We start from the raw sequence: 12,541 nt of genomic DNA, 5'->3' as shown, positions 1-12,541 counted from the left end.
GCAGAAACCAGTCACAGTAGATGGACCAATGCTCTAATCTACAGATGGCCAAAACGACAGAGCAAGTACCAGTACTCATGCTGTGCTGCGAAAAACCAGTATTGTTTTCCTTACAAATCAGCCAATACGGAGACACAAAAACTTTACCTCAAGCAGAGTGTCTGAATTGAGGGTTGGTCTTTTCCTCATTTGGGCCGTTACTTTTTTTTTTCCTGAGGAAGCTTAATCAGGAGCAGCAACAGTCCATGAGTGACTCAAACCTAGTCACGGTGGAGGGGGCCTGCAGAACATATTTTTGCACCTCTAGAAGCTACAAGTTCACACTGAAAGTGGAGCTGGGGATATGCTGCACCCTTTGGCAGCACAGTGATGCCCTGTCAGAAGGAAATCAGGTGGCAAATCAGAAATTCCTCAAGAAGAGACTTGGTGATAGAGACCTATTCTGCATGTCTCCCTTCACAGAAATTCCCAAGGTTCCAGGCCTACCACTCAGTGACACTGCTTGACACATGGCACAGGTTCAGACGACTGGGGCCCACTGCTCTTTGACACCCATAACAGTAGCTCCTTTGATAGCTGAAGAATAGCCATTTTGTGACACGAGGCACTCTCACAATGAACCAGATATGCTAATTCTGCCGTACTTCTTTACTACCCTAAGTAGAGTGATCATATTTCCCAAAGGAAAAAAGGGACACCCCCAGCTGCTAGTCTGAGAGCCTTGAGAGGCTGTTGCTCAGTCACTGGAACCCTGCTGGGCACCATGTCCTGGAAGCCTGCCTCCTGCCCCGTGCAGGGCTGGCATCTCCATTCCCCCCACCATGTTCCTCTAGACTGCACCTCCATTTTTTGAGCAAAGCCCAAGTTGGGATGGCCAGACTGGGCTCAAAAAAGGGACTGTCCCAGCCCAAATCAGATGTAGAGTCACCCAATCCTAACTCATTTCCCTAGGCCCCACAAGTCTAGAATGAAAATCAGACTACCAGAACCGAGTTGGGCAGAGCATGTAGGCCACACCGATGGAGTTAATGTCACTGGCAGACACATTTGCTCCTCAAGATGTTCCATACAGTTATAAGGCCAGTCTCTCCTGAGAGACAAACTGGTCTCTCAACTCTCCTCTTGCAATCCTTCTCTCTCCCTGAATCCTTTTCCACTCATTTGCCACTGTACTTATGGGAGTGGTTACTGAAATGGAAGGAGTTTCCTGCTAGCTCCAGCACGAAAGCCTCCTCAGAACCCAGCAGCTCAGGCAGCAAAGTCTGGACCCCCAGCAACACAGCCTGCCAGTACTTGCTTTGCCACAGTAGTGTTTGGAGTAGCTTAGTTTCTTCCCTGCAGTGTTCTGTCACCAGTATCCCTGGAATCCAGAAGAGCAATCTCCCTCACAGCAGTCCCCTGGTTAATCCTTCACTAAACATTTCATCATCAGCCAACCTGAGAAGGTGAAACTGCTCCTGCATTCAGGAACAGACCACCAAAGCGCTCTATTTCCCAGACTAAGGGCTTTCCCTAATTCACCCTGACAGGAAAGGCTACATGTAGCCAATTAGTTAAACCTTTGAAACTCCCTTTTACCAACAATGCCAGTTAAAGGCAAGCGAGGGAAATGCTGGAGGATCTTCAAAAAACTTGAATGTCAGGAGACAGCAATAAGCAGAGCCTTCCTTACAATGCACTAGGCAGGCTGCATAGTTTTCTTTGGGGGTTGTGAAGCAGCTAAACTTTCATTTAGTATACAGTACCAATCATATTACAGTAGCACCTAGACTCCACTGATAAACCCCATTGCGCTAGATGCTATACAAACAGTACAACCTCTGCAGAGCTTATAATTTAAATCAACATGAGGAAAACAGGAAGGTAACCTATATCTATTTTGCACATGGGGAACACGAGGCAGAGAGAATTATAGGTCCTGATACAACAAAGCACGTAAGAATGTATTTTACTTCAAGCATGTGACTTAGGAAGTATGTGGCAGAGCCAAGAATTCAAACCAGATCTCTGTGTCCCACTCCAGTGCATTAGCCACTAAGCTAAGTACTCCACTTAGAGAAGAGCAACTGGTTTCACACATACAGAATAGGAAGCGACTGTTTAGGAAGGAGTACCGCAGAAAGTGGATCACAAGCTAAATATAAGTCAAAAGAGTGACATTGTTGGGAGAAAAAAAGCAAACATTCTGGGATGGATGAATAGGAGTGTTGTGAGCAAGATACGAGATGTAATTCTTTCATTCTACTGGAGTACTGTGTCCGGTTCTGGGCACCACATTTCAGGAAAGATGTGGAGAAATTATAAAGGATCTAGAGAATAGCAAAATAAATGATTAAAGGTCTAGAAAAAAAATGACCTAGGAGAGAAGACTGAAATAATTGTGTTTGTTTAATTTGGAAAGGAGAAGACTGATAGGGGACGTGATAACAGCTTTCAAGTATCTAAAAGGGTGTTACAAGGAGGAGAGAGAAAATTGTTCTCCTTAACCTCTGATGATAGGACAAGAAGCAATGGGTTTAATTGCAGCAAGGAAGGTTCAGGTTGGACATTAGGAAAAACTTCCTACCTGTCAGGGTGGTTAAGCACTGGAATAAATTGCCTAGGGAGGTTGTGGAATCTCCATCACTGGAGATATTTAAGAGCAGGTTAGATAAACATCTATCTGGGATTATCTAGATGGTGTTTGGCCCTACTGTGAGTGCTGGGGGCTGGATTTGATCTCTTGAGGTCCCTTCCAGTTCTAGTATTCTATGTTTCTATGGTATGACTGTCCTTTACCCAAGAAAGGCTGAACATTCCATATTCCAGCACCTTTCAGATAGCTGTAAGGCTACTGTAGAGCACAGTAAGATGTTGTCTTCTATTGGCGAGGTACTCACCTGTGAGAGCCCAGGAGCAAAGAAGTTTAGACACCCCTATGTTGTAAATTACCAGAATTTGATTTAAAAAAAAAGTCACCTGTCCCTTTAAAGGTAACCATTTTGAAATCTGTTGTTCTCTGCAGCACACCTTTGACTGCCTCGTAACACACCGGAGTACCACGGAACACAGTTTAAGAAACATTGGTCTAGTATCAGCAAGAGACAGCAAGGAGTTCTGAAGCATGCAGTGTATCTAGTTCTTTGCTGGTTTTAGCTATGTATATTGTTCAATGCACTGCGCTTGTTGACACTGGCTGGCATAGCTGGGAGATACAGGTAAACCCTGCAAGCTTTCCCTCTGGACTTTTAAAGACTGCAGCTCTTTTGAGTTACGGCGAGGCAGCACACTGTGGCTCTGAGAGGAGATGGTCAGCTGGAGGTTTACAGACCATGAAGTAAAGTCATAGCTTAATTAATATTAAGCTTGCTGCGCAGATTCTCAATCTATATTTGGGCTGAGTTCCTAGATGGACTGTGATTAGCAGACGCTTGCTCTTAAATATGTTGCATAGTATCTGCTCTGATGATCTGTGAGCATGGGCATTGCCTCTTGGGTTTCTAGGATGTGGCAAAGATGACATGAAGAGCAATGAAAAATAAATAACCACTGGAGGCCCCTCTTGATTTAATGAATGCCTTGAGGGGCCAACAGCTTCCACAAACACCATGGGAAGGAGTATGTGTGTGGGGGGGAAAGAGTGGGGGGTCTGCACCCCGGAAGGGGTGGGGCCTTGGGCAGAATGGACGGAGGCCAGGCAGCCAGCCCTCAGTACTACCTAGACCAGTGTTTCTTAAACTATGTTCACTGGTGTTCCGTGAACAACTCGCAGGTGTGCTGTGACCTCTTCTTTGTTTTTGTTACTTCTTTGTTATTGTCTTTTTTTGACTGACAACAATTTTTTTTAAAAAACATTTTCATAAGTGTTCCGCATGAAAAAATATTATTGTTAAATGTTCTGTGGTCTCAAAAAGTTTAAGGAACACTGACCTAGACCATGGTGCGGTCTCCTCCCATCTCAGAGCTGTGCAGCTGTCTCTGCAGTAACAGTGGAAGTGGCCAGGAGCCCTGGGCCTCTTCGATTCGCCATGCCCCTTTGTCCCCCCTACACCCATCAGTGGGCCTGGTTTACATTGACATTTCCAGCATGGCTGACTTCCCTTTCTAAGCTTGACAAGTATCATTCTGTAAGCGCTAGTCCTTTCAGGTCACAGACTTAAAAACTCAGTTAGGAAAATGATGTGTTGAGCAATATAGATTTGGAGAAAGAGAAACTATCTTCCAGGGGCAGATTTAGGGTTGCAAGATGTCCTGTCTTGAACCGACAGTCCGGTATTTGAGATTTTATTACTATCATGAGTATCAGTACGTATTTGCGTACCGCCTAGCTGGTAGACATGTTCCCATTGCATGAGTGTGTCTACCAGCCAGGCAATACGCAACTACGCAATAGAGAGGAGAGGGGCGGGGCTGGGGTGAGATGGAATCAACATGTGTTTATGCGTTTTTCTGAATTGGGGCCAGAAGGGATAGAAGAGAGAAAAATTGCATTGTGGAGGATCATATAACATCAATTTGCTGGCTAAAAGTAAGTGGGAGGGAACAATAGTCTACTCTCATACTAATAAGAGGAAAGTTATGATTTTTAAAGATTCTTTTTTTACAATCACTATTTTTATGTCAACAGCACAATAGCTATAACAGTGTAAATACAGATCTCAAAAAGTCTCCATTGTTCTTTACAATCCAAACCATATTTGCTACTTATGTTGTCTTCAAAAGTGCAATTACTTAAACAAGGTATTCAAACACAGATCAGCAAATCCACAAACATCTGGCAGAGAGTTGTATTAGTGTTTCCATTCTGAATTGAATTACATCTCTGATGTGAATTGTAATATGACGCATGATACAAAGGACTGTACCTGAAACTGCATTCAAGGGGATCATTTCCCAGTCCTCAAAAACTAAAAAGCACTAACAGCATGAATGGCAAGGAAAGTAAGCAAATATTAGACAGTTGAGAGCCAGAGGCAGGCAAAAAGAAAAAAAAATCAAGACAAGAGAGCTGTGAGAACTAGCAGCCCTTTAGTTAAGTCCTATAGGATGACAACTTCTTAGAATTCCATTGATTTAATCTCCATCACATTATTTAGGTATTGTCCATAAAAGGAATAACAAACTATATGCGACTGAAGAACTATTTTGAAAGGAAGTCTCAGTGATGGGTGCAAGTTCTTAAGATAGCTGTAGAACATCAGCAGACACCGGCTTCACATGCAGCACCCTCATAATCTGACACTTAGATAATGCAGAAGTACTAATAGCAAGAAATTAACTCAACTTCTTCTCTTCTATACTCTGGTCTATAGTGACTTTCGGCAGGGCTCTGTTGGCATTGCTAGTCCTTGGTACTTTGACGTGGTCTGAAGTCTGGGTTTCCTGAGGTATGAGTGGAAAACAACTGGTCAGGAGACTGCTGGGTTGAACATCTGGAGAGGAAGTGTGGCCCAATGATGCCATGCAAAATTTCTATAGCATATGGCACATCATTCTGAAAAGGGCAAGACCTATTGCCTGTTAAGTGGATTCCTGTTGTATCATACCAGAGAGACTGATGTTCTCTTGCTTTCTCCTTATCTAGCTCCAGCATGGTGGCCTCTGGCACCACTGGGTTAGTTTAATCTTTGGTTAGTTTCATCCCCACTCTCATAGACTAATGGTTTACTCCCTTTTGGTCTTTCTGCCAAGTTAATAATTTATTTCTTTCCATAGAGCAAATCCAGCCCTTTTAAAACCTGAATCAACTACAATCTATCTCTTCCTCCACAGCAGGAAAAACCTCCACTATGGACATCTTAAACAATAAATAAACCATTAGCTACTCTAGTGTCACTTGTTTAAAATGGTGTTTTATCCTGTAAGATGCTAACAATCCCATTAATCAGCACTGACAGCATCAGAGCAGCAAAGAAGCTAAAAGCTGCTGGTTTACTCTCCCAGTGGCCTGATTCCTGTATCCAGCAAGAATGAAAGAATCATAAGGTGATCCCATGTGAGTCTGAGTTTTATGCAAGTAAGGAGCCAAGTATCACAGTTGCACACAGCTGGCTGCTGAAAGCACTGATTTGGCTCTATGGAATGGGGCTGGTTGTTCCAGCACTGGAAGCTAAGAAAAAGGCAGGCACTTGGACTACTTTTCTGCCCTTGCCTGGATCAGGGCACTGAAGATTTACACCAGTGGTCCCCAACCCGGTGCCCACAGGCGCCATGGCGCTCACCGGGGCATTTGTGCGCGCCCGCCGACAACCTGGGCTGGCCCCACCCCCGGTGCGCGGTGCACGGGAGGCGCCGGTCCCAGGTGCGCTGCACACACCAGCGCCAGCTGCGGGGTGCTCAGGCGGCCTCAGCCCCGGGGCACATGCGGGTGCACGGCGCTCGAGCGGCGCCGGTGCCGGCCCCAGGCGCGCGGCACAAGGCACTTGGGCGGCCTGGGAGCAAGGCGCTTGGGCAGCCCCAGCCCTGGCCCTGGGGCACATGCTGGTGCCGGGTGCAAGGGCATCCCCGTCCCCTGGCGAGCCCCCGGATGCGCGGCCCCGCCCCCGGGCGCCCGGCGCATGAATGGCCCCACCCCCCAGGCGCCTGGTGCATGAGTGGCCCCACCCCCGGGCGCCCGGGAGCCTCTAAAGGTTGGGGACCACTGATTTACACCCTTGCAAGAGCATTTGATGTTCTCCAAGGAATATCTGTGGTGTCTGCACAGGCAGCAGGGTGGGGCTCACTCACACATCATTCATATCTACTGGAGGTAATTCCCAAGGTTCATTCAAAACTTTCTTTAGAATCCATGTCTTCAATTACTCATTAGTCATGCTCACGAATGCTCACGCATTCACTGACCAATTCATTAATTCACATTATATAACACAGAGACTCCACAGAGAACTATGCAGGAATTACAACACAAGGGCTTCCCCTGATGCAAGGGCAGGAGAAAAAGAAGCTGGTTTTCTCAACCAAAGAATGGAAATCAATTAATGCTCCTAACTGTGCTTTTAAAATTTGAAACAATTCAAGGTAAGATAACCTTGTGGTTATCAAACTCTCTATTCACGTCACCCCATTTCAGTCTACCGTATCCCAGATATTTCCAGAACAGATTAGGTATCATATAGTGTCGTGTACGAGTGCTTGCCATCCTACATTCTACAAGTAGGAGTGGTTACAAAGAACAGCATAGGCAAGTGGGCTGTGGATTTAGGATTACTTTAGACTTAGACCCCAAAATATATGAAAAGAAACCATTAAAGATCATTGGATTGAAGACCTTACAGCGATGTGATGTATTATGTTGTAGAGGCCTCACCAAAAAACATATTCAATCACTCACCAGTAATGCTTTGGACTCATCAGCTGGAAAAGGAAACTCAATCTAAACCAGAATTGTCTATTATGTAACATGAGCAGGAAAAGCAAGTTCTGATTTCATAACTGGCATATGGAGCTTGCAAAAATATTTATACAGGTTGAACCTCTCTAGTCTGGCACTCTCTGGTCTGGCAACATCCATGGTCTGGCATGGTTTTAGTGAAGCAGATGGCCACTTATCATGGGTATGGCCAAGTTTTCCGCGGTACCATAAAGTTTGTTTACAGCCACAAGTATGTGCTGTTATTTAGCTCTAATTTACTCCCAAATGTCTTCTGAGAGTCCAGTAATCACTGGAAGTGTTGGTAATGTTGCTAGACAATATTGACCTTCCATGGTCTGGCAAATTCTCTGGTTTGGCACTGGTCAGGTCCCGAGGGTACCAGAATAGAGTTTCAACCTGTATTGAATAATATATCATAGAATCCTAGGGCTGGAAGCAACCTCAGGAGTCATCAAGTCCAGCCCCCTGCCCATGGCAGGACCAACCCCAACTAAATCATCCCAGCCAAGGCTTTGTCAAGACAGGACTTAAACATCTCTAGGGATGGAGATTCCATCTCCTCCCTAGGTAACCCATTCCAGTGCTTCACCACCCTCCTAGGGTGTGTCTAGACTACATGGCCCGTCAACGGAGCCATGTAGATGAGTTTACTTGGCAAAGGGAAATGAAGCGGCGATTTAAATGATCGCCGCTTCATTTACATCAAAATGGCCACCGCGCTGTGCCGATCAGCTGATTGTCGGCACAGCGCGGTTGTCTAGATGGGGATCTACCAGCCCCAGAACCCTTTGTCGTCAGATCTTTTATGCTTTTTGATCATGTAGTCTAGACACAACCCTAGTGAAATAGTTTTTCCTAATATCCAACCTAGAGCTCCCCCACTGTAGCTTGAGACCATTTCTCCTTGTTCTGCCATCCGTCACTACTGAGAACAGCCTCTCTCCATCCTCTTTGGAACCTCCCTTCAGGAAGTTGAAGGCTGCTATTAAATACCCATTAACTCTTCTCTTCTGCAGACTAAATAAGCCCAAATCCCTCAGCCTCTCCTTGTAGGTCATGTGCTCCAGCCCTCTAATAATTTTCGTTGCCTCCCACAGGACCCTCTCCAATGCCTCCACATCCTTTCTGTGGTGGTGGTGGTGGTGGTGGGGGGGGGGGCACAGAATTGGATGCAATACTCCAGGTGGGGCCTCACCAGTGCCGAATAAAGGGGAATAATCACTTCTTTAGATCTGGAGATGCTTCCTTTAATGCAACCTAATATATACTTCTGCTTCAAGAAGAGAAGCTATGTACAGAGGCGGCCTGTGGCTATAGGCAGACTCGGCTGCCGCCTAGGGCGCCGCCGCATGGGGTGCCCAATGATGACATCATGGGGGCACCCGGGGCACCCGCCGATTACGTCAGTCCATTGACGGCTCTGCAGGTGGGGGCACCAATCACGCGCTCCACCTGGGGTGCCAGCTGCCGCAACCGGCCTTGGGCGGCTCCTGGCTATGTAATATCATAAACCACCCAATACCTAGGTGACAGCTCCCTAGAGCAAGAATAGGAGTTTATGTCTCCATTTGTAGTGTGGTAGCATGTAAAGGCCCTGATTAGAACTGGGACCCTGTTGAGCAAGCCCATGGTAAGTCATAGTTCCAGCCCCCAAGAGCATACACTCTAATTAGAGCACACGACTCCAAATGTGTCTTCCTCACCATCACTGTAGAACCTGGCTAACGTGTATAAATCAAGTGAGACAAAAGTGGACAGCATCTGGAAAGCGTGAGATGCACTGGACTTATTGATACTCTGCCTGAGTCTCTCTTATTTAGCCTTGCTGGTGCTCTGTACTTTAATAATATTTTGTGGCAATTAATTTCATACTAGAGTTAAGTGCCTGCAGACACGATAGCTCATTGAAACAATCTTTAATACTGTCCTTCAGTTAAATTACTACGCTGCCCCTCAGCTCTCCCCTTCTTCCCCACTCCATGAGAATGAAGGCAGTGTCTCTGGTCTTTTAGCTACAGGCTTTATCCCTTTCTGAAATCCTGATTCACTGGACTGTGCCCATCATCTTCTCCAGTGCAGACTGTTATCTCTGTGTAGATCTGGACTAGCAAAAAATATGCTGAATATATTTTAGGTTCTTGGCTTTCTCAGAAATGCCATGCCAAGACAATGACCTCTAGGCTACCAGAGCGCTTTATATGTGTTACCTGCAGTCACCGTTTCTTTAGGAAACCTCTTTCACTGACATAACAGCAGCTTTCCTTCTCTATACTTAGTAGCTCACCATCCCACAACATCCCACAATCATGACTGCATCTCCAGCTCTTGGTTATCTTTATTCCAAGGAACCAACCCCATACATTTCTCTTTCACAGGTGACAGTGGAGAGTTGTCAGAACTATTACTAAGTTAGAAACTGCTTACCCGGCGGCCTTTTGCTCCCCTTGTACCTGGAGATCCACGAATGCCTACAGGGCCCTACAACAAGAAAAGGATTTTAGAGGAAACAAACTGGAGATGAATTAAAAACATACAAGAACCAAACAAGAAAAGAGGAGCTGCCAAGTAAGAAGATGACTGCAACATACAAGGAGCACATTTTATGATCTGTACATTTTATGGGCTCCTTCTTTTGATCATAACCACACATGAAAATTATACTGGGCTTTGTAAAGCCCTACCAGAGAAGTCCTTGCTCATCCCAAACAATGTACGAAAAACAAAAGCATTCAAAATCCTCAGGAGAGAGTAAAATTCTGTGGGATAATGAGGTTCAAGGAGCTAAATCTTGTCAGGGAAATGGGGGACATTTAACTAACTTTGTAAATTCTTACCAAGCCTGTGTATTAAAGCATGAGAAGAACAAGAAGTGGGGGATGGTGGGAATTTACAAGCCTGGATGGGTTGTAACTAAGGGCAGTTTTCTACCTGTTAATTACACCTCTACTACTTAATTCACCTGGTTAATTCACCAGTCCTACGGAGGCTCAGCTAGCTGCCTTAGCCTTTAGAAACTTTTGCTGCTGAGAACAGTGAAAATAAACAATTGACTAGTAAAAGCCCTGGGTTTGACTTAAAAAGTAAATTCTAAAGGATGGTTTGGAGGTGAAATGGGCTGCAGCAGTGATGTTCATAAGTATGGATTTAACATTAGGAGATAATTTGATTTTATTTCTTGGCCTTGCTGCGACTTCAATTTAAAACACAAACACAGAAATGCCTTTTTGGAGAAACCATTTCTTGCCTGATTAGAAGCAGCATGTTGCTCCAGAGTCCTTGGAGTAAGATTCGCTGCACTGGAGTTCTTGAGGCTGGGAGGTCTAAAACCTTCTCCAGCCTCCAAACCAGACTCTGCTGGAGGAGGTTTTAAACCTACCAGCCTCAAGAAGCTCCAGTGCAGCAAATCTTGGAGTCCAAGGACTCAGGAGACACATGCTGCTTCTAATCAGGCAAGATTGAGCAGCCCTTCTGCTGAGCCGTACCTTACTCTGCAGGTTGCCCCATTGGATTTCATGGTGCTGCTTGTGATGTCAGCTGCTACTCAAGTGTCACTAAGGGCAGCCCAGTCTAGACCCTTCATCAGTTGGCAGCTCTTGCTACAAGGCTATTGCAGACCCTGCCCACTTGTGACAGACAAAGGAGGGACAGAACTTCCAGCCTGCTCTCCAGAGAGCACAAGGAAGTACATGTGGGTAATGCAATGGCCTGGGCACCGTGGCTCAGAGGTGCACGGTTTGTTGGCTAAAGGGATAGGCAGTGCCCTCCCCATAGTGCAGACAAGTGTAGCTGCTGCTCAGTGGACCAGCAAGCCGCACGCTGTAGTGGGCTACCTTAAGCCATCAAGGTGTCTCACTCCAGGGGTAGGTCTAGACTACATGGCTCCGTCGACAGAGCCATGTAGTCTAGACATGCCCCAGAATGGCTGCTGAGCTGGCCACATGGCCTTCACTGCCCCTCCTGTTACCCTGGTGTGATTTACAGCAGGTCAACCCTTCTGATAACCCAGAGGAAGCTCTTTAATACCAGTCCTAGGGACACACGTCTATAGACTACTTCCGTGTCATTCTACTGCGGCAAGTCTTAAATGGCTGCAGACCAGGCCCCAGCTGTCTGCAGCCTGCAGGGAGAGCAACCAGCATGATCTGTGAACTGCCTTGGAGGGGGCAGAGCTGTCGTAAGTCTCCAGAAGATAAACCCTTGGCACTGATTGGAAGTTTTACCACAGAAATGTGACTCCCAGCACAAAACAATTAGCCAGCTAATGAAAATTCACGTACATGGTAGGAAATCTGTTCCCAAGCTCCCTTCCTCCCCCTACAACTGCCTCCCAGCCTCTTCCATTCAGCCCCATCTTCCAGCAGGGACAGCTCTGCCTTTGGCCCCACACGGGCATTGTTCAATTGCACAACACTGACCCTTGTGCCAATCCCTTGCTCCTCTCTCAGCTGTTGATTTACCACAGTCACATTTCCAGATAAAGGGCCCAACTGGGGCCAGCTGCTCTGTATATTGCATATGTGCAGATCCCAGCAAGAAGCTCCAAAGCAGCAGCAGGAAAGCTCCCTGTCTTGCCAAGGAAGTTTAAATCCTCCTTCAAACCTAAGTCGTGGCACTGCAGAGGAGGAGACTGCATCAATCTCTGATGGTCACTGTGTGAACCCTTGCAAGTTGTTACTGACAACAGGCTTAATGCAATGATCTCAGCTGCTAAACCCACACTGCTCTGCTGCCTTATTGGCCGAGCTGGTTTTCGGATACCTGTGAGTCTTGGGCACAGGCTAAACAAAAGCCAGATGAGTTCACCATGGTTAGAAAACAAGCAAAGACTGCGTACTTTGCCAAGCCTCCCATTTTTCCTGACCACATTTCCCATTAAGAGCTGAAGGCAGATGCTTGCTGGCAGGAGTCCAAATAAGCCATTTGGCACAATCTCTCTCAGCTCAGGGATGCTTCTGGGAGGTTTGGAAAACCTCCTTCCACATGTTTGCTGACTCACGGCCCAATGGAGCAAGGTGGAGAGCCTCTTACAGTGCTCTGCATGCTCTCGGCCCGCAGCTGGAGGTGCTCAGCACCAGACTCTTGGATTGTGTTTGCACGTACAAAGGCCCTGAAATCTGCTCTGTGGGGCTGTGGGACTCTTGCATGAGCTCAGAGCTCTCTTTTGTTTCATCTCCTCGCCATCATTAAGGG

General features: G+C 46.3%; 1 protein-coding gene across 4 annotated transcripts in view; it reads right to left on the bottom strand.

Annotated features, from left to right (window-relative positions):
- The window catches only part of COL27A1 (collagen type XXVII alpha 1 chain), a 296,056-nt gene that overhangs the window by 104,825 nt on the left and 178,690 nt on the right, over positions 1–12,541 (bottom strand). For all 4 annotated transcript variants that reach the window (XM_014580186.4, XM_014580190.4, XM_089772923.1 and 1 more), the window contains one exon: positions 9,776–9,829. In XM_014580186.4, the coding sequence (XP_014435672.3) occupies positions 9,776–9,829 (54 nt within the window). The remainder of the gene's footprint in view (positions 1–9,775; positions 9,830–12,541) is intronic.

Source organism: Pelodiscus sinensis, chromosome 23 (assembly GCF_052426305.1).
Source record: "Pelodiscus sinensis isolate ZL-2025 chromosome 23, ASM5242630v1, whole genome shotgun sequence".
Taxonomy (NCBI): domain Eukaryota; kingdom Metazoa; phylum Chordata; order Testudines; family Trionychidae; genus Pelodiscus; species Pelodiscus sinensis.
The sequence above is the reverse complement of the archived record's forward strand: the minus strand, read 5'-3'. Positions and strand labels throughout refer to the sequence as shown.